The 23,912-nt window shown below is 37.9% G+C and overlaps 1 protein-coding gene across 1 annotated transcript in view; it reads right to left on the bottom strand.

Moving 5' to 3' along the window:
- The window catches only part of LRBA (LPS responsive beige-like anchor protein), a 621,066-nt gene that overhangs the window by 40,665 nt on the left and 556,489 nt on the right, over positions 1-23,912 (bottom strand). Inside the window, 3 exon segments of the mRNA XM_025198536.1 lie at positions 5,684-5,746; positions 8,279-8,471; positions 11,391-11,480. Of these exon segments, the coding sequence (XP_025054321.1) occupies positions 5,684-5,746; positions 8,279-8,471; positions 11,391-11,480 (346 nt within the window).

The following is a 23,912-nucleotide window of genomic DNA, read 5'->3' as shown; positions in this document are numbered from 1 at the left end:
TGTGTGTGGGGGGGGGGGGGGGGGGGCGGGGAAGGGTGTTCTGAGCTTAACACAATGAGAGATCAAAATGGCAAAAGACTTAAAATACTTCATATAACCTAAGACATATAGTCGCAAGGTGCACTATCTTGTTTTTATAGATAGTTATTTCCATATTCCCTGTTCATAGCAATTAGATTTTAGGAAGGAATCTTACAACCATATATTAAGAGATTATTTAAAAGCAGATTATTTCAGCTGGTTTTCCATGGGCCTTATTTATAGATCTCTCTCTCTCTCTCTCTCTCTCACACACACACACACACACACACACACACACACACACACACACATTAACGTTGCAAAGGTAAACAATCAAAAGTTAAAAAATAAAGGCATTAGGAATTAAGTTTACCTGCACCTCCTTGATTCCCTCTTGTGAATGCATTATGACAGTCTTTGATTACATGATCATGGTCCATTTTTATCATATGAATTTCTATTTTTATACACACAGAGAATATAAGGGGCTCACTTATCAAGACTTTCTCAATATTTTGTTTTCCCTGCATTGCTCAGCATACGGCTCATGTACAGGCTATGGAAACACTGCACTAAATATAGAATAATTAATTGCTTCAGGGGCTCTCGTTTGGCACATATCACTGTAGCATCTAAGTGCTTCATATACATTATTTAATTTATGACCCCTCTACATGTAACATTTATGCTATGATTAATGTGTTACAGCATAACTGGAAAGGGTGCTAGCTACATGTGCACCCAATTTAAGGTGCTATAAAATGGCAAACCAGCCATAAAAATGTTTCACATACTATGTAGAACATTATTATGGCTAGTTTGTATGGCACCTTAAATTGAACACGTAGTATTTCTAGGGCTCCCCAGGGCCAGTTCCAACATTTAGCTTACTGTCTGTCCTGATCCAAAAACCATATGTGGTCTCTAACAACCCTGGTACTATCCTGTCTCAAACTGACCCAGGTGTGGTCCCAGGGCCAACAATCAGTTGACTGTCAGCCCTAGTCCCAGGATCATGATCCTGGCAAGTACAAAGGGCACAATCAAGATCTAATCCCTGATGCCATAAATATGCCTCTTTCTATGCATGTGTGTGATGGCAGGAGACACAATTTTGGGGATTACGGATCAGATCCCATAGTGCTTTTAAACAAACATGCTCCAATAGCTTTAGTTTCACTCTATCCCTGTGAGTCGAGAGGTGACATTATTCTATTTTACAAATGGAGAAACCCACTGAAAGACTGAGATCACTGATTTTGAATGTCCAATATGAGATGCCTGGGACCTTATTTTTTTAATAGCTTTTATGCAGCCCTTTTTTATGTTCAAAGTATAGCACCCAGTGACTTCAGTTGTAGCTGCAAGTGCTCTCTACATCTGCATTTTGGAAACAAAGTTTCAAATTGGTTACTAAGAAAATGAGAGATCTGCAACTTGCGAATACCTAGGAAAGCCAGGTTCAAAAATTTGCTGAGCACCACATAGGAACTCTATAGCAGAGGCAGCTATAGACTCCAGTTCTCTAGGGCAGCATTCAACTGCCTTAATCAAAATATCATCCTTTCTCTTTCTGCAGTCCCACACCTAATTCACTACATGCTTTCCAACTTCTGCACCCCAGACTGACCACTACAGAGTGTTGGTGGGACAAAATAGTACATGATCATGAAATTAAGAACTAAATTTTCATGTACAGGCACAAGAAGACTGAAGTGAAGTTGCAGAGACGTTTTAATACAGACGAGGCAAACCAACCCCTTTCTCTGGAAATTTCATCATTTGGCAATTACTGACCATCTCATGGCTCATCAGCAGGGCTAGATCCTTTGGACCAACTGGATTCATTTCTGCAACCTGCAACAGCTAAATACCTGACAGCAGAAGCAGGCTGCCATCATCCATATAGTCTAGTAGTGGAGGGGAATGAGATGTGTGTGCACGTTGCTAATGGCTTTCCACAGTTATCTGCTGTCAGCAGAGAAATGGCAAAGCCTGGGAATCTGTTCACAGTCTAGAGGGAAGTGTTTCTAGAAGGTATAGATCCAGATCCCCATGTGCCAGTCCCAGTTAACCACTCCTGGCTTCTCATGCAATCCAGCTCTTCCTTACATCCCTGCTCTCCAATTGCACCCTTTCCCTCATTCCTCACAAGCTCCTACCCCTGGTTTTCCTTTTCATAACTCCTCATCCAAATTCTGGGACACCCCAAATTTATTTTCCCATTCCTCTCCATGGCACCTGTCCCCTCTGCATTAAGTTAGGTAGCCTACTTCTTTATGCTGCCAGTGCATAGTTTGGGGCTTTTCATGGAGCACAATAGTGAGAGTCATCCAGCTCTCAGGTCAGTGGCTCAGACCTGACTTCAGTATGGCACACTGCACCCCAGACTGATAACTACAGAAACATCCTGCTCATCCCCATGCTGGAGCATATTCAGTGTAGACAGATTCTTTAGAAAAAATATACCAGATTCCAATTGATTCTACTGAGCTTGTGTGATCTCTGCTTTCAAAGGATTATAACTCAGCCAATCTGAACCCAATTGTGACAGGGATGGCAAAAGACACATCCTTGGCACAAAGGCTATTATCCTGCCAAATTTCAAAACCATCCTCCAAAGGGGTTGTCAACACTAGAGAGACAGAGAAAGAGAGAGAGAGTGTGTGTATGTGCAAGTGTGGTTTGGCGGGGAGGGAAGGGGATGGGAGGGCGGGGGGAAGGAGGGTTGTTTTTTAATTTCAGTAGAATTTATCCTTGGAAAAATAACGTACTTTTCACTGGCTTCATTCTTGGAAACAACTGAACCATTTTGCCTAAAGTATTTTTTTAAAAGAAACAAAAAATACAATATGCCTGAGACAGGCAGAAAGCATGAAAAAACATAGCTCAAACATTTAGAAAGATCTGAAACTTCAGCCCAAATGATGAAGTTAGAACCAACTGCTACTAGCCCATCTATGAGAAGGTCTGAGGGTTTTTATTTGAGCCTATATTGAGAGGGCGCTTTCTGGCAGTATTGTACTCCTCACACTTGGGGATTTGTGGAAGATTCACTTGAGAACAGTAAAAACAGGAAGAAAAAAGTTTGATTCTGTAGCTTTGGCACTAGTTAGACTCAGGTGAGTTGAGTCCCCAGCTCTAGTACAGACCCATGCAGGAGATGGACTTTCATAGGGCTTTGGATCAAGTGTGTAATCTCCATGTCTTGTCTCCCCTGTCTGTAAAATGATGATAACACTTCCTAACCTTCGGTGTCTTACCTATTTATATTGTAAACAATTCAGTAGAGGGACTATAACTGTGTGTTTTCACAGGAAACACAACAGGACTGCATTTCAGTTGAGGCCTCAAAGTAATAATAGTCCTCTATAAATGCATGCTCTATATTATTATTATGAAACAACAACACACAAAAACCAAGAAACAATCAACACACAGGTTTGCTGTGAACCAGTCATTCAGAAAGTGTTGTATGCCAAGATCTAAAATTCATTTCATAACAAACATTACTATTTTATAACATCCTCCTTGTGGAACTGCAGAAGGAGAGTAACATGAATCCCTTCTTATGACTAAGATTACAACAAGATTCCTGCTACAACCATAAAAGTATAATTTTGTAGTTCTCTTAGGTGCCATTTCTAGATAAATGTGTCTAGTCACAATTAGAAACCTTTAATATTATCCATACAATTACTAGTGTATGCTCAGTGAAGGTACTTAACAGTGCTAGGAAAAAGCCTTTAAACATTTTATTTTTAAATATGTCCAAAGGAATTTGGGTGCCGCTAGGAAACTTACTAAATGAACAGATATAGAGGGGAAAAAACTTTAAACCAAGTTTCAGAGGTTTTGCATTTATTTTAAGTGGGTCTGTATTACAAAAAATTCAAGGTAAATGTTCTCTTTGGAAATGCTAACCTGAATAGCATGTATGGTTTTGATAAATAGTAAAAATGTAAAGGCACATCTAAACTGAATCTCTTTTTCCAATGTTCCTTATAATAGGGAAGATGGAAATGTAGCCAGACACGCAAAATTATACTGGCTTTTGTAAATCTTTGTGAATTCCTTGGGTGTTTAACTGTGTTTTTTAAACATCTTTTGATGTCTGATTTATATTCTTCCATTTACACTGAAATTTATCAAAATGCGGGCATTATAATTAATGTATGACAATATCAGGTTTCATACAACACTATTAGTTTCTACCTCACTGTTTTAAATGTTAAGCATTCTAGTACACAGGTAGGCTTGAGATAAGAGAAATGTAGGAAAAAATACCAGAAAATATTTGGAAAATTGAATTTTAAAATTATCCACCAATTTGTGTTTAGATTTTTTTTTAGACTTGATGTCATTTAGCTTATGCATCATATATATTCTAGTCATCATATAATTTATTCAATATAATTCAGTGGCTGTTTTGAAACCACTGCAGTCTTATTGACAGGTATTATGCAGTACCTATGAATTTATGATGTACATATAATTTTGGAATATTAATTCCAATTGATCTAATAGACAAGTTATTTTACTCTACTATGGTAAATTGGCTACTATGCAAGAATACCATACCACCACATTCAAGAGTCAGGCAAAACTCTAGATTAAGAATAAATGATTATTCTTGGTTTGCTAATCCAGCTCCCATTTTCATGCAATAGAATACTAGCTTGAGAATAAGAGGGCTTGTTTGTTTTTTTTTCAAATGAGCTACATTTTAAGTATGAAAATTTTTTAAAAGACAGTTGATATTTTTCCTTGTCACACAGAAAATTAGGAAGTTATTCCTGTTTTTAAAACACTTTCTTGTAAGGCAACATAATGAACCAAGTTGCAGGCAGCTGAATTATAACCAAATAGTAAACTCTCCCCAAAAATAAGGGTTTATAAATGTAAAAAAACCTGACCCATGTGTTAAAATGCAAAACACCAATTCAACAATTCATAAAATAATCTATTATACACACTTAAACAAAAGCATGACTCTGCTCCCCTTTTAATAAAAGAAAAAACATTTAACTGCTGATGGCGCTCCAAAAGATGCAGTGCCCTAGAAAAAATGAATACTAATATCTTAACACTAAAACTGGCTGGGCAATATAATTCAACTTTGGAACCGCTTTGCAATTGCACATTAATCCCCTCAGCCTGAACAGCAGGTCTATGAAGAAAGGATTGATCTCCTTTAATGATGAAGCTCTGGCACCATGGTTTTATTTTTCACAACACGGTGCTGTTAAGAACCCCACTGTTATTATGAAAATTTCCCCGGCAAAGGAGCTCCATCACATTACCGGTGCACCAATTCATCATAACGTGCCTCGCTCCTGCTCATCAACAAGTCTGAGTGATGAAAAGATCCAATATTATCCTGACAGTACTTCATGCACATTCTCAATCACACATTATTACAGCATCCATATTAATTTTCACTGACACACGTCCTAGGCCTGTTCAAATTAGGCAAACCAACGAGGGGGAGTTGATGAAATACCAGCATAGCCACAGCTCATTGCATTCCAATTTGCATGCAAATGGTTTATCAGGAAAATTCCATTCCCAGCAACCAGCAAGTGAAAAACAACCGTAATCTACACTTCAGGGCCACCATACAGAGCTTAATGAATCGCAAAGAGAGAAGGAAGTGACAGACCTATGAGAGGATCGATTTCCACTGGCAGCTGGTATGGCTGGTCCTGTACAGCACCTTGATGAGCTGGAATTCAGGAAAGAATATTTTAAAACTCTGCATTATTTTAACATGTTAAGCCACATAAATTTTCATAAATCAATCCCTACACACAACTGTTTAGTCGTCCAAGTTTCTTCTGCCTTTACTAAATAAAAAAATTCCAGGTGCTTTCATGGCTGCTTATTAAACATTTATTTTAGATTAGTGCTATTCTGAATCTGTGCCATCAGCAGCAGCTCCGATCCTGAGCCATAAGCTACAGCAGATGCTTTACTGGCAACCTCTCCTGTCGCAACAAAACAAAATTAAGTGGTAAAGAGCACTGGAAACAAAATGTGACAACCATCTGCTGACTGTAGCAAATAGTATTTTTCCCCCTTTACTTTTTAAAAGCCTGCTTTGAACAGCAAAACACAAAGGACTTTAAAAAATGTCAGTTCATGATGGAGACAGGGATCTTCTGGTCTCATTGTATTTAATGTTTCATCCATCTCCAAAAAGCACTTATTCACAAGTCTGAATAAAGCTAAACAAATAATTCTACAAGCCTACATCTGGTATATCACTAAAATGTTTTCTTCCTGGTTTTCTTTCAGTTTCAGTCAAACTTTGCTTTATTTCCACCCTTACAATAAAATAAAGGCAAAACACCTTTTGAAGAGCAAGCAGGTATAAAAGATCAATCTTAAGTGTAACATTTCCTCAAATACCTGGACAAGTACATTTTACTATAAATAATTAACATCACCAGCTTGATTATGTACTTTAAATGGAAATAAATAAATACAGGAACAATTAAATACCAATAGAGTACAGGTTCCTGCCCTGTCTAGATGGGCTTACTTGGGAATGGGTGCCTGGTTGGTAAAGCTATTAGACTGGTAGAGAGGCAGGTATGGGATTTTTTAATAGTAACAGTGACAACCCAGCAACTAACCAACTGAACTTTCCTGTCAAGATGCCTCAAAAGGCTAGTGGTTCTCAAGATCATAGAAGCAGATGCCAAGTATTTATTGCTCTACCCTGCCTTTACTTCAGGAAGCTACATCCATCTTTCCCAAAAGTAACCCACAGTAGCCTAGAGTAGTGATCAGTGTACTTTTTCTGAAAGGGGTTTTGATGCATATCATTACTCCCATTTCTCTGCAGAGAGAACACTCCTGAAATGCCCTTAGGTGACAGTGGTTCAGAGGATTAGCGTAGCGCACTGCCATTTCAGAGGTCAGAACAGAACCAGGATATGGAGGTTGCCATGTCAAGCATTTGTTGCTCTGGCACAGATCATCAACCAGCAGAAGTGTGGGAAAAAACAGTCAACACCTATCATTTTAGAACACCTAAAGGGTATTTTTTTCCAAATACGACTGCTAAAACATATAACCTCATAGAGGTTTTCTGATTCTCAGACAACTGAAAAGAAGTTTGTGGTCATATAATAATTTGGAAAGCTGCTGTCCTCCTATTTCCATCCAAATGCAGGTAGTATTATCCACAGTTCTGCTAGCCAGATAAAGAGCTTCTTGCACAGGTGAAATGGTGTTTGACTGAGGTTACCATTTACATGTTGGTGAATCAGTGATTTAACAATAGTTAGAACAGGATGCTGGGGTTCATTTTTTTCCCCAGAATGTAACTGGAGGAACATGGGTCCATACACCTTTACATGAATCCATGTTTCACATATTAGGAGATAATCCCTTGATGTATGGACCAGGCTATTTATTTGTTTTGTTTTTTAAATGAATGGCCTTTGACCATGTAACAATTCATTGTGGTGCTTTAGAAATTAACTGCTTGTGGCTCTGGATTGAGGCTGCTAGAATTAGGTTAGAAGGATGAAACCAATAAGGACTGGAGAATCCTGGGGTTGAAAACAGAACTGCCTATATATTATAGACTAACAAATTAAAAAGGGGAAAAAAAAAGATTAACATGGGTGCTTATAGAAATATTGTGCCTTTTTTGCTTAAATCAGAAAATATCTTGAAGTATCTAATTCAATGGTTCTCCATGTTTTTAGATTTAAGGTAGCCCTTGATCAATTTGAAATGCCCCTCAGTAGACTTGAGTTACTCCTCAGAAAATGAATCATGTTAGCCCATCTAAAAGTGCTAACACTGCATGGCACTACACAGCACCCTTGAAAGGATCTCAAAGTACCCCAGAGAAACACTGATCTAACTGAATGCCATTGGTTTTTGGATGTCTAATAGAAGGCAACAGGGTATGTCACCACAGTTTTCAGTTTAGCCTACTGGATGCATGTGACTGTTTATTATATTAAAGTGGTGGCCTACTGCTCATGTTTTCTTCGTGTTACTTGATGGTTCTGGTTAAAACGAGCAGACAAAGAAACCATTTCCACTGAATAATTTGTTCAACATTTGGATTTTAGTGCTTCCTAACTCTGTCTACTTGCAATGCGTACAATATGTCACAATAAGTACAGCTGGATTAATGCTCACTATTTTAATTTAACACAATTCTGCTAAAAATTTTGAAATAGACCATATTTTAAAAAATATCACTTTCTGGTACTGCTGGAACTTTACTTACCAGGAAGATTGTGCCACTTGTTTACAGCAAACAGCCTGTTAGCAGTGACTGTGATCACAGCAGGAGTTGCCAGGCCAGGCTGGGTGTTGGCTGCTACGTGAGTGACAGGGGAGTTGGACGGGAACTTTAGGACCATTATGACATCCTGTTGAGCTTGGTCTGTGAACATCAATGGACTCTGCAGGAGGAGATACTGTTGAGTGCACACAACAAGAACCCAAATACAGAGAAAAAGAAGAGATGGGGAGGGGAGGGAAAGAAGACAGGACAGGACAAGAGAAGGAAGACTGGATTAAAACATACAAGAACCAATAGCAACTGCAAGTGAAAGCAAACACAGCAATAACAGAGAGGCCAATGGAAACAATCAAATTGAGTGGGCATTCTTCATGTCTGCCATTAGGATGAAAATACTGAACAACAACACATCTGAAGTCAACATCTACTACAGAATGCTGCAAGTTAAACTACAACATTTCCAATGGCCTGACTCTGACAATAGAATTTTGTTTCATATCTACAGTTGCAGCACACCACAGAAAGCAATGCCAGAGGTCACAGTAGCCAAAGAAGTGAGCAAAAGAAATTCCTGTTGGCAGGAATGACAAGCTGCATTTAGCTGGCAGACTAAGGTTCTTTACAAGCTAAATGGGAGGGGGGCGGGGAGAGAGAAAAAAAATTAAACTAAAATAAATTATATATACACACATACAGTAGATATTTACTCTATGTGTATTTATGTTGCACAGAAGTAACACTTCTGAATACAAGAGAGAGGCTTAATTGTAAGTGTGTTGCAAAGTAAACATAATTAAATGTAGTAAAGAAACATGCTTATAAAATACACAGAACCAAAGTTAACACCCTATTACATTGCAAATACCTTTCCCTCCTAGAAGAACCCCCTAACTCCTATGAATACAGTATTTTTATGCAGGAGGAGGGCGAGTTACTCACAAATTGGGATGCTTAGAACTAACCCCCCTAAAGATTGCTGCAAAAAGTCAAAACAAAATATTGTTTATCTTAAATTTGGGAAATCTACATAATGTGAATATCAAATAAGTACTTCTGTAGCCAAGAAATTAGCAGATACTTAATACACTCATTTTCACTGCCCCGTTTTCCCTTCCAAAGAAAGTGAAAGTCTACAATAATACAGAGTTATCATCATATTGTCTACTGTCAGCCATATTTTTCCTAGTATGTCCATTCCCTAAAAACTAAACTGGTATTCTTTATGGAATTGAAATGTATTGATGAAGTGTTCCTGGCTGTTTTCCACCTGCAATACTTCAGCACATACGTGTGTACATAAGTGCATACATTTAATATATATTTATACAGAACTAATAAAACAAATTAAATACATTTGCATTTTTATTATCACTCCTTTTTAAAAAGTTATTAAGAGTACTTAGAAAAACATATTGCACTATGAATTCCTATTTACAGTCTTTGCATAAAGGTGTAAATAAAAGCAACTAATAAGCTACCCAGACACCCTTCTGAGCAAGTGGCTAAAAGCCAATCAATATTATGAGTTAATCCTCCCTGGATGCTCATTCAATTAAAGGTGTCAGTAATGCCTCATCTGATGTGGCCTCAATTAAATCCAGCTATCTGATGGTGTGAAAACACAGGGGGATACAGCAACAGCAGCAAAACCAGACAAATAGGCAGCCTTCGTGTGACTGCTAATTACTACACCTGGTGTATATTATGGCTTGTGCACTTAAATACAGAACACAGTGGCTTTTATTTTTGCTCTATTCACGTGCATACACAGAAAAAAAACCTTTGAAATTTTAGTAAATAATATAATGATAAAACGTGCATTTGAGAACATACTTTTGCTCATATTTTCCCCATTTTCTTCTTACATTGCATTTTAAATTCTTAACACAACTGTTCTGTAAAATTATGTCAATAGCTAAAAACTGTTAAAGTAAGCCATAAACTCCATTTCAGTCTCTGCATGTAGGCTCTTCTGAAAAGCTATAGGAGTTGAAGGAAAAATTAACTTCACTGAATGGAACTTTTCATTCGATGTTCAGTAGTTACTGAGGTCGTCTCCATGCACTAACGTGATAAAACCCAATGATAGTGGCTGTTCACATGACTGAGAGTTAGTAGCAAGGAAGTCACTACACCCAGCCGAGAAATTAGTTGGCTGTAAAGACTTCAGTCCATTAGATAGCTATGGGACAGTGTTTTTAGTTGTATTATACAAACTTTAGATTTTGTATAATTCATCTAAAACTTTCTTGTCACATTTTTAACCTAACAACAATAGTTTCACAGACAGGTTCTACACTAACTACATGATAGACAGAATTCCTCTACTAAGACTTAATTTTTAAAATACTTGATCCATCTTTAACCAGCAAAGGAACGTAACATTTAAAAAGACTTGTCAACTAGCACAATGTTTGTTTCAGGGATCCATGGCTACATAAATTATGCTATTTTAGATCTTGCAACTGTGTATGACAGTAACGAAAAGTAATGGATAATAAAATAATGGTTATAAAATAAAACTATATTAAATACAAGTAGAGGTAAAATAGAAACCATGTTAATACTTAGTACCTGGATTTTATCACCCTAGTATTACTGAAAAATACACTGAATCAAATTTGTCACTATGCAAGTGTCAGCTTGTGAATGCCCAGCAATCTTTATTTTAGGGGGAAGACTAGGCCTGAGGGAAGCGGGGAAAGGGAGGTCACCTCCTAAATCTACAGGTTTCAAGGGATCCGCCAAAGAACTAATAACACCATCTTTTTTGCTGACTGGCTCTCACCTGCACAAGTACAGTTTAACAAATTAAGTTGGTCAAGCGTTCTTGGATTACACTTAAGAAAATATTCTGTTCTACGAACCCTCACTAGCACTGTAACAACAAATACATTGACAATAGCAATTAATTAATCACTGCATGTGTCAGCAACCCTGCAAACACATCACTCATAGGTTGTTTTTATAATTTAATGTATCAAATTTTAGATTCTATAGATACACAAAATCAAAAATCAAGATCTACATATTTAAAGCAGCAATGCAAAAACGATCAAAATAATGGGTCGCAAAGCATTAACATGGCACTTACCACCTGCATGGCAGAACTTCTTGGAGGATGTGGCTCTATAAGCAGTTGGGAAGGGGTCTGTCCAAAACTTCGTATTTGAGCTTCAACAGCCTGGAAAAGGCACAGGCAGGTTTGCATGTTAAGAGGTGCTAATTACAGGCAATAGAACCATAACTGTCACCTGAATATGTCATTCCACACTTCTGGCTTGTTTCATGTTGAAAATCAACCCCGTGTGTTCACTGTGGGGCTAAGTGCTTGGCACTGGTACTGAGAGTGAGGTAATCATTTTAGTACCATGGATGCTATTTCCATGAGAAACTGCAAAACCTCATCCTGCTCAGTGATATTAAACAGAAACTGGCTATTACAATAAGAAAACCTCTTTATTGGCTCCATTTTTGCTTTCTAACACTGGCTTATCCTGCTTGCATCATATCCTGGAAACAAAAGCTAATTTTTTACAGGTACTAAGAAAGCCTCCAACATTAAGTTCCAGGGTCAAGTTTCATAGTGATAACTAAGAAAAAAAAAAAGATAATGTCGCATTTTATTTCCCTTTTTGAATAAATTATACATGTGATAGTGAGCCAACTAATAAAAATATAAATGAGATAGGATCAGAAGACAACATGTAATCTATACTTAAAAGAAGAAAGTTCCACTGCATACAACAACTTTTAAATTGTCTGATTTTAAAACAGTTAAGATCCTACTTAGACCTCTCAAACACCTAGTTCTCTTACCAATCAACTTCATACTTAGCAATTCTTAAAAGTTAATATTTTGCAATGTAACTGTTAATATTCTGACACTTTATAGCCTCACTAAATCTGTCTACCTAGCTATCAGTATTTGTACTTTTGCTCAAGTTTTCAAAAGAGACTAATGATTTTGGGTGTCCCACCAGAGATGCCCCTTTCCCTGAAAACCAGGCCTTCTTAAAAGTATCTTAGGTTCAGCACCCATAAAAGCACTAGTTACTTTCCTATACTTTGTACATCTTTACATTTGCTTATCCTTTCCAAGTTCTCTATTTTGTAGTGTCTCCATATTAAATGCTCTTGTTCACTTCAACAGAAAAGGTTCCTAATGCCAGCATTGCTTACTTGACACTGCAATTTAAACACAGCTGAAATTCAAAGTAGGACTTTTTTTTTTGTGATGGAGGCTCTGATGGTAAACTAGAAAGGACAGTGATAAACAAGCCGCGAGCGCAGATTATTTTCTGCATATGAAACTATTTATGGCAAAACTGTAGTGCCTGTAAGAATAATGAACTTCGACTGAACACATTTAATGGGGTCTCAAATATGATGTGAAACTAGCAACTTATTTTTTAACCAAAACTTCAGGCGCTCCAGAACTGAGTAGTAGCTTGAGCTTTATAATGGATAAGGCAAAAGAAAAAATGCTCTGAGTGGTTAGTTTCCTGATACATTTTTCTACAACAGACCTACACCCAGTCCTTCACTTTCCTGCATGATAAGCAACACAAAATGCCCAGAGAAGGACTAGAGTTTTGTCACTCATGATATCTAGTTTATCCTTTAACTCCCACCCCCATTACAGGATGGCAACATTATAAACCACTTGCTCCTGTACACAGCAAGGACTTTACAGAAAAATAAAGCACTGGAAACAGATACCAACAAAAAATACTAAAAGAAATACCTAATATTAGCCTAGCACACTTCAAATGCAACCACAAGATATGAGATGACGATGAAGCTGTACAGAAGTAGAGCTTAAGCTCCTGATTTCAATGAGGGTGGATATTCATTACCATCAATTCTCTACCAGTCAAGGCTTCACAGCACTTAAAATTCCCACCTTCACCTGGCACCATAAAAACCATGTCTTGCACAATAAAACACTGAACTAGACAAGAAGAGTAGCATCCAAAAAAATCATTTAGATTTATCCACTTAACCTCCTAGTCAACAGACAGAATCAGATACACTTCCCACTACTCTACAGATTTCCACTCTAAAGGTTTTCTGTAGAAATTGGTAGAGATACTGATGGTGATCTTGCCAATGCATGTTGTCTCGAGTGATCCTCAAGTACCACACAGATCATATACACACCTCTGATGCTGTGAGACACAATCTGTCAAACTGTGTACTGGGAGTTTACGACAAGCTATCTCTGGATTCATGCCTGCAACCTGGAACACATTAGATCTGATACTTAGATTAAGAGTTCACAAAGAGGTGGTTCCCTTAGCCCCAGAGCAGCCACATTTCCTCTTCCAAGGAGATATACGGGCCCAAATTTCCAAGAAGCACAACAGCCAAACTAACTGGGGTCCACGTTCATTAGTTTACAGCACTAACTACATTCATAATCAAGTCATGTCCCACCAAACAGTCAAAGATAAAACGATCTGTTCTAAAATTATAACTGTAGAAAAAGCATAGCAACAGACAACGACACCTAAGTTGTTCTCTCTTCTACAGGTAGGCACTATAGGGGCAAGGGAAGGGGGAGCAGTTCTTTTTTTATTTGGGGAGTTTGTTTTGTTATATACTATCTTATTTTGTATTTGATTCTGTTATTTTATAAGTTATTTTGTCTTTCATTGTAAGCCATGCCAAGGCTTTCTGGGGAAAGGCAGCATATACATTTAATAAAGACATTAATATATAATACAGCAGATTTTTACCTTCTTTGAAGATAAGTAAAAAAAAAACTGGAACCAAACTAGGGCATTGGTGGGTAAACAGAAGTGAGCAGCAGACAAATGTCAACAAAAAAACCTGCCCATCCATAATTTTAAGGGAAGGAAAGAATTTTTCTTAGACATTGCAGAAGTCAATTCTGGATCACTTTGAGGGCAAGTCTCCTTCCTCATCCCCAACTGCCCTCAAAGTAATCCAGAAGTAAGTACAACACCACCTTATTGTACAGATTACATCGTCTGAATTTCAGATGACAGTGCAAAACAGGAAGCGTATAAAAGCAGGACTGTAATCAGTTCCCATCTGTGTAGCAAAGGACACTCAATATACTACAAGACACTTTAGCCACCAGAGGCAACTCAGACATTCACTCTTCATGATAAGGAAGGTCAGCGAGGACCATGAGTTCTCTCCTGACAGAAATAATTAGTAGACCTTTGCAAAGCAGCAAGTATTCAATTTGGATTCGGACTGACAGTGATTCAATTTGGTGATTCGAATCACTGTCCCGATTCAATTTGGAGATTTGGCCATAGACTATACAGGCAGCAGTACAGGCTCCATGGCGCTGGACACAGCTGCCTCCAGCTGGTAAGTTTATTGTGATGAGTGGAGGTAGGGAGGGAAGGGGCATGCAGGGGGCAGATCAACTTCCCCACAGTGAGGGAGGGATCAGGGATGGGACAAGCTGGCCAGCCGGGGCAGGAGGGCATGGGACTTGGGGAGCAGGACTCCTGCCACTGTGTGCCACTGCACACCGCCAGTCCAGAACTTGCTCTTCTGTCTGGGAGGGCATGAGAACAGGCATATGCCCCCAGATCTACATGGGGCGGGCTGGGCTGGGCTGTGTCCCAGACAGACAGCAGAAGGCGCTGGGAGCAGGGGCTATGCCCTCCCACCACTCGCCTAGCCTCCCTGCACCTCCTGGATAAGCCACAGCTCCACTCTGGCTGGGGGAGCAGCAGTAGGGCATGGGGGTGGGCGTGTACACGTACACCTGGACTGGGGCAGAGCCAGTGGCAGGAGGTATGGGGAATTTTAGGGTGGCTGCAGCCCCCGCATAGTCCCTGCTTCACTGTGCTCTGCAGGGCGGGCAGAGTCAGAGCTGCACTCCGGGATGCAGCTGGGGCTAGACACCCAGAGCACAGCCCTGGCTCCACCCACCCCACGGAGTGCAGCCCAGTGGCAGGTGGCTGGGGCTAGCCCCCCAGACTGCAGCCCAGCCCAGCCCACCCCGCGCAGATCCGGGGGCACACACTTGCTTCCATGCCCTCCTGGACCGATGGCGAGAGCTGCCAGAAGACCAACTCCCAGACTGGCAGCGTGCGGCAGTGCACAGTGGCGGGAGCCGCCTTCCCAAAGTCCCATACCCCCCAGCCCCAGCTGGGCAGCTAGCCCTGGCTGGGCAGCTTGTCCCAGCCCCAATTCCTCCCTCGCTGTGGGGGTATTGATCTGCCTCCCCCCTCCACCCACCATAACAGACCTACTAACTGAAGGCAGCTGTGTCCAGTGTTGTGGAGGACTGCTGCCTGTATATTCTATGGCTGAATCTCTGAACCAGCACCAAATCTCTCCAAATCAATTCGGAGGCTTCTGATTCGATTTGGACCTTTTAATGGGTCTCCTGATTTGATTCAGATTTGGAGATTCGGCCACCAAATTGGGCCAAACCTCCTCCGAATTGAATCGGCTATCAAAGCTTTCCACAGCCCTAATAATTAATCCCTCTTTGAAAAAGAAAATGTACCATTCAGTTTAGACTATGCAATCATTTGACCAATAATAGCCAAGAAGCCATTACCTGACTTTCTAGCAAATTATAGCTCACCACCTAACCCTCATTTTCGCAGGCAAACTTGGGAATGGCATTTATCATGCTGATGAATGGCTTCCTTTTGTCCACTGACAGGGGGAAGATATGTATGGCATTCAAAAATGTATATGATTATGGATATAAACCACTGTAAAGAGAATTTGATGAAGTGATGGTACAGATTTTATAAGATCTTCACAATTGGAATCTTAAAACACTGAATCTTTTACACCATCTGATGAAAAAGCTTTTATTGAATTACGTTGATTTAACTCATTTAATTACATATTATAAAGGGAAATTGGTATAACCAATATGAAACCTACTTAAGTCAACATGAAAATGAAAAGAAACACTCTTTTTTGACACATGTCCTTCTGTATTATGTACTTTTATCTCTAAATGCCTACCGCATACCAAAAAGTAAAAGATAGCACTGACCAACATTCCCTTTCACTGCTTCTCAAATATCTTGGAAAATAGCCTTCTTCCTGTTAATCCCCTGTAAGAATACAACTTTGGTATGGCTAGAATTGTTCCAGATGCCGCAACATGTAGCAAGAAAATGAAACAACCTAACTAATCCTTAAGAATCCACACTATCTGCTTCTCAAATCACATTTATGCTGCCCATACGAGCTGTCAAATGTTAATTAGAAAATCTATTAACGAACTTGTAAAAATGAACATTAGGGACAAAATTTCACCACTGAACACTTTTCATTTGTTTACAATAGTAACCTGTTACTGTACCCTCCAAATCTTTCCTGTTCTTCCTCCTTGTTCTCATTTTTCCTTTTTTGGCAAAATAAAAAGGGGAAGAAAGAAACAAATGAAGACCTGGCTTAGTTTCAAGTAGTTTTTGGCTACTGCTTAAACACAGATATTTTCAGTCTCTGAACATACCCTCTAATCTAACTGTGAAAAAAAGTTAAATTCAATAGTATGCAGTACCCACCAAGTAAGGTTGTAAATTTTTTTTCAGAGACCGGTGATAGGGAGGTTGAACATATGGATACAGTTAAGGTAAAAACAGATGTTTGTTACTTTTCTTTGCAGTAACACTCAGAAACTAAGTCAAAATTGCTTTTTTCATGCTTATGTCTGAAAGAACTATAACATTAAATATGAGAGATGGAGGTAGGAGGAGGGAGTGAAGGAAGATGTGGAAAAATGAAATGGACTACATTTTTAATTCAAATCATGAAACGTTAAGGCCCTTTGAATGAAAAAATAAAGACATAACACTCTTAGCTTCAGTTATAAAGTCTTTTAAAGAAACAAGGGCTGATTTTGTCACCTACAGCAACCATGTTCCAGTACACAGTACCACGTTTCCTAAAGAGTCTGACAGCAAAGTCCAATGTCAGAATCCACACATTCTGAAAGCACAAATACAATAGTTACACTTCTCTTAGCTTTATTATATGCTAATGCATTGACAGGGAAAATTGGAAGTCCCTCTCTGAAAATATGCCTTTACATATGTAAACATATGAATTTTTCAGTTACCGTATATTGGTAGGATTTAAATGTCAACTATGTGAAAGACCAGGTGAAACAACACTATGAAGCATAAAATACACTCAATCAGCATATGTGCTAAGTCCAGGAAAGGCTTAGGGTTCATCCTCCCTCTCTTCACCCAGTATTTATGTCCAGAATTGAGCAGTCCTTGCAAAAATAATTACTTTGGCTCTTTGCCACTCCTACCTCACTCTTCAATATTCAAAAAGGTTTACACACATGTTCCTCAGTGATTTCTATTGGCTTAAGCAATATGCAATTATGATTACTTGCTTTCCTTCTCCTTCCACCCAGATGTTGCTTTTGCAGCACACGAGAACACTGAATGTTTGACAGGTTTCCATTCAGACAGTGCAGCTGAATGGCTTAGTGGCTGACTGACTAGACTCCCTTTCCTCTGGGACCATGATTATAATCAGCTTTTGATAACAGTGATAGAAAATCATTCTAATCAGGTAGTTACTTAAAATTCTATTTTAAGTTTCTTAGTTAAATTCCTCATAAACTACAACTCAGATAATACTAGCCACAGAGAACAAGCCTGGTTCATAACAATTAGATGAAATTCCTGAAAGCAGGATGAAGAGTAAAGAAAATAGAATTACAAAGAGTTTTTCTCCCTTTAGTAGATATCTGTTCCCAAAAGACCAAGATTGTAAAGATTTGGCAAAGTATCACCTGGGAAAAAAAACAATTGGCTTCCTTACTGCTTTATACCTGCCAGGCTCCACTCCTCCAAAATTCCAGCCCGGCATATGCATCGAAGGTCTGGATGGCCCTCATGCATACGCCATGATCCAGGAGGATCAACAGTTGCCACCAAAATACTTGCCACTGGAGATACTGCACTTCACTTGACCCAAGGAAAAATACAGTGCTTGAGTTTTAATATCATGAATTCACATGCTTGCAACCAATGTTTTAAGAATGAAATGAACGGTTTAATTTTTTCATGTCAAAATAAAATGCTTCAGTTATTTTAACTTCAACAACTCAGTCCCTCATTTTAAGTTACAATTTTACCTTTAGCATTCTATTTTAATAATTTTTGCTGTTTCTAAACAACATAAAGAATTTGCATAGTTCATCATTAAAAATCTAACAAGCAGGAAAAAGGAAAAATGAAAAAAAGAAAGAAGAACTGAGTTGCACTGTATTTTGTATAGATGTGTGATGTGCTTCTCAAGAGTGCGTCATGTTCCTTCCCGTAGACAGTCAACTTTGAATATAACAGACTGTTACTGCTGCCAACTACAGTTCCAGTACAGTTATTACTATAATTCAAGCAATAGAGGTCTGTGCTCTGGTGCTGAAAGAACAGATTCTAACCCTGCTGACAACTTGTAGAGGAAGTCATTACCAATGTATGGTATAAAACAGGAATACATTTATCTAAAACACTGCAAATGCATAAAGCCAGTAGGCGAAATCCTTGTGTGTGGGATAAAATGCTTGGCAAAACTAACCCACCCATATTGTGAACAAAAAGATCAAACAGCAAAAGTGAGGATTCAATGACTGAAAATGGACTGTAATAAATGTAGCATAAATCCTTTACTTTCTCAAAGAAAGCTGCACCATATAACCAGATTTTAAGACACTTCCATCATCTCTGAATTAACTCAAATTATTCAGAAGTGTTTCCATACTGGCCCTTTAGGAAGCGACTTATCTAGTTGCTCATTATTTTTAAAACCTAAAAGTTGAGGAGAATGTGTTTTTGACATGTGGGATGCTTTCCTTGTTATCTTGGAGTCGGCATATGTGTAAGACCTAATCTTGTTGGTAAAAGAGCTGTACACGTGTGTGTTTTACATGAAAACCAGGAAAACAGCTCTATGTTAAAAACACTCTAACTACCCTTTAAATATATTCAGAAGTTTGCTGTGAGAAAGGAATGTTATACAAGAAAATTAAGTATTTGGGACCAGATAAATAATTGGTATGACTACTATATCTAATTACATGGCAGTCATTGAGGTAAAACAGGAAATAAACAGCAATTGTGAAAATAGATTTCCCTATCAGGGATATAAGGCTGCTTTAGTCTAAGTCTATACATTCCAAGCATATTAAGAAGAGACCTAGCACAATCTCACTGCAATCTCCAGTTCATGCAGCTGTCCATCTACTACATTGTAATCCCAGCTGCCAATCTGAAAGAAACCAGTTAGTCAGAGCAGACACAACCAACAGAAACAAATGTCACTCAATAATGTTCAGAGGCACTGGGTTCATGGATAATTTCAAACAGTATCTCTGTCTGGAACGTTGATGTGCTCATTCAAAACACCTAAATCTCTGGCTACTGGAAATAAGCAGATAAAAAGTTGAACTAGAAAACTAGGCCTGGTGGTACTTCAAAGAGACTGACAAAAATGGCCAAAGAATTCAAATAAAAGTTGAGAAACATGTTTTAAAAAATGCATAGATGGGGCAAACATGAACATTTAGTGCATACAAAAATATAATTAATTGTGAGAGTGGGACAGAGTATGTCATAAGCTTAGCAATCACCATATTTGGCTTATTTTAAAGCAAAAAGCAATCCAGAGTCATTTTTATCAGCTAAAGATTTCAAGTGAACAATTACACTAATGAAAACAATAGTATTTTTATTAAATGTGGAAAATAGCATACACAGCGCAGTAGGGACATATGGGAAGCTTCAAGAACTGTCCACAGTCTTGTCACTCATTTTCATCAAAATGATTCTTAACTGATTCAATGATATAAGAACAAACAATATGACTTCTTCTAAGAAAAGAATACCAGAGCCGGTAAAAAGAATTTTTGACAAAATGTTTCTGCTGGAAGATGTTCATTTGTTGAAAATGAAACATTCCATTAAAAAAAAAAAAAGGTGACAGTTCATGGTGGGGAAAAATTAAAATTAAACATCCTGATAGGTCAAAATATTTTAAATTAAAACAAAGATCAATCAGAAAATTGTTTAATTTCCCACAAAATGGAAATTCTATTTCTCAAAAGCTCTGGTTATTATACAATATAAATGCAAACATACAGTAATTTTGAGTACATCTGAGACATTTCAGAACCTGTGAAAACTACAGACAGGCAACTAAGAAGAGTAACGCATTTTGTAAATAGAGAAAATCAGTTATATCATTTTGCTTTGGCTAACATCTCAGTCTGAAAAGTCCAGATAGCTTAACTCGATTTTTTTTCTTTTTTCTAAACAATCTTGGACAGTTTTCTAAAGCAATGACTATTTTATTTTTTAATCATATTGATAAAATGCAACATGTTGTGTTTCACACTAGCATGCTTTCTGGAGGCTGTTGTGGAATGAGCAGCTTCAGTATGACCCCAGCACCCTCACTCAAGAAGCAGGTTCTTCCCTGTTATATCAAAATATTATTGCTCTTGTAAATAAAATACTATCTATTCATACAAAACCAATACTTTTGTACACAAAGAACAATCTAAAAGGATATAATCTCCATTTGGATTATTTTCATAATTACTTAAAAAAAAATTCAAATATTATTGAGTAACACACTAAAATAAATGAAAACCATCCCAGCATGTTGGCATTATGAAAAAGAAAAATTGCTCGTCTGATGTTGTCTATAAACCTATCTTACTGCTTGATTTTGGGGGCTTACAAAGCAGGGGAGGGAAAAGGGGGAATACATTCATATTCCTCACTCCTGGCAGTTGAAAGAAAGATTAGAGCATGCCCATCACTCTTGGAAGGGTGGGAATACCATAGTGCTTCTACCCCGAGCTTTACTCTCACACCATTTTGGTTACTTCCTTCTGTTATGCTGGCCAAAAATGTCATAAATATCTAAACCTGACCAGCCAGGCAGGAATGAAAATATAAGGAGCCCAGTGGGGTCTCAAGCCCCCTCCCACCCTGATAGCTCCACAAAACAAGTCAAGCAAGAAGAGGTGAGGGAACTGACTGGGCTGAAGATTTCTATTCCCTGAATTTCAATCAGAAGCTGAAAAAACAAGCACTCACAGCTGACCTGCTAATTTATGTGAACTTACTACTGCCATAGAGCTTTTCTGCTTCCAAGTGTAGAATAGCCATGTTCAAAAAAAATTTTAAACCTGTATATACTAGACACTGTATTCATGTATTCTTTTTTCTAAAAAAAAAATTTTTTTTAAGGTTCCCATCTTTTCTCCTGGAGAGGAACTACAACAGAAGAACAGAACCAGGCAAATACACCATAAAATGAAGTGAATATCCAGAGCCCAAATATGTTGGTATTTTTACTGTTTTCTCCAATAATGTGAAAACCTACTTAATTTTATGACTGATTGGCAAGGGCTGTAGTTATTAAGACTAAGGAAAGTAAAACACATTCATCATGTCAAAACACACACCTTGCAGAATTGCAAGAAATGTCACATCTCCTAGGTGCAATCTTGTGCACGGTCACCTATGTTCATCCTACATACTTGCTCAGAAACACCACATATTGGTCAGAGTAAATAAGGATACCAGAACTGATGGACAAATGTCCAGCTCTTCCAGGTCTATCTTATGTTCTTATATTTCTGTAGCATTCCTGATACTAGAATAAAAAGGGCTTACATTTTATTTAAATGAAGGAATTTTGTAATTAAATATAAGCACAAAGAAAAAGTTGGCCAACTGCCACAAATACAAGCCAATCTGGAAGAATTCCAACTCTTGAGCCCCAAATGCCATAACAGCTAATGATCCTATACAGAAGGCAGGGTAGGATATGCACCTTTATAGACTAACTAAGACATGTATATCAGATGAAGTGAACTTGGATTCACAAAAGCTTGTGCTATATATACATACATCTTAGTTAGTCTATAAGGTACAAATCTACCATGCCTTCTGTCTTCAAATTGACCAGGCTAACTTCCTCTAATTATCCAATAATCCATGGCTTTGCTAGCAGGAGGTACTTGTCCAGCAAAACGTTCATCTTCCTCCTTTCCCCTCTATACATTATCTCTGTTACAGGATTGTTCTCCATGAGACTTTCGTAAGAAGAAATCAGAATCCAGCACTGAGCACTGTTGACAAATTAACCTTCAACTGGCCATGAAAATACTGTTTGGTTTTGATCTATTCTTTTTAAATCTGGCACTACTTTATGACATTTTTTTAATGCTGCTTTTCAATTAAACTAAACTAATCCTTAACATTTATTTGGCTTTTAACACACAGTTCCTGTGCTGCACTATGTCAAACATACCATCTGCACAGCACACTTCTGGCCAGAGATTCTTCAGAGATTGTTTCTACAACACTTTGAATTGTGTCTGCCTGAATTCTTCACTTATTGTATTCAACACTTGAAAATTTACTGTTCTCTGACAGTTTTGTAATCACTTTATTCCAGTTTTTGAAACCCACTGCTGCCACAACAAAGTGTGTCCCACCTGCTAAAAACAGACATGCTGATTATTTTCCCAACTATTTAGTAAATGTTAACTATGCTATAAATACAAATTGTGTTTATACTTTGTGAAAGATTCACTGCTGTCAGTGTTCCCCAGCTGAATTAGAGCCGAAATAGACTATTAGCTCCCACCATAAGTGTGGTAAAAAGGGAGGCCAAAAATGCTTTCCCTGGGATAAGATATCAGATCTGCTACTACTGTCATGAAACCGGGGTCATATAAACTAAACATCCTTGCTGCTTCTTTTGGAAAGCACGGAAAACTTTCAAACTGTAAATATTTAAAAATAAAAATTACACTTACAAGGGATCAGTTTAAGTGCATTCAATTTACTCAAAGATGCTAATCTGGGTCAAAAATTGCACTGCCCTTGCCCACAAAAAAGATATGTTATTTTTAAGACATCACAATTATCTTCCTTATATACCCTACATATAAGGCACATTCAAAAAACATACCAAAGTCTGTGTTCAAACTAGTTCTCTCTGCTAATTACAATTAATGTTTCCTGAAACATCTGGAAATACAATGTCAATGGTACAAAGAAAGGTGTTGATGGAATGGACAAAGCCACACCACTTAATGTTATCCAGATTACTTTTCATGTATAAAATGTTACAGTTGTATTCAAAGGATGAATAACAATCAAAGCCTTAGGTTAAACAGGATGATTTCTTATTGAAAAATATTTGGGTTACTAGTTCCTCTTTTTTTTTACCCTTTTGGGTTTTGATTCAGCTTTTTCATTCCACTATTTAAATTACTGTTTAAAAAAATAAAGTTGAATTTTAATTTACTATGAATGCAATGCATAATATTTTGAAAATGTTTTATACCACCCTCTTCTTTGCCTTTTGGTATGCATAAATGTACCCACAGTAAACTGACTGCTCTCTCAAACATGTTTAAATTATTTTGCTTTGAAGTGCTGACCTCACCTCTTGCAAGTGCTTTTAGGCTAGTCCTAAATTTCTGCCTACCCACACCAAAGCACCATCATAATCTAAGGAAAATAAACTTTTGTCACTAGAAATTTTGAGTGGAACTTAGAAGCAAATTCACCTGTTCTTATATCACCTCAGAAACTTTACTCTTTCC

Source organism: Alligator sinensis, unplaced genomic scaffold, assembly GCF_000455745.1.
Source record: "Alligator sinensis unplaced genomic scaffold, ASM45574v1 scaffold169_1, whole genome shotgun sequence".
NCBI lineage: Eukaryota > Metazoa > Chordata > Crocodylia > Alligatoridae > Alligator > Alligator sinensis.
Note: the sequence above shows the minus strand (reverse complement) of the source record. Positions and strands in the feature narration are given on the sequence as shown.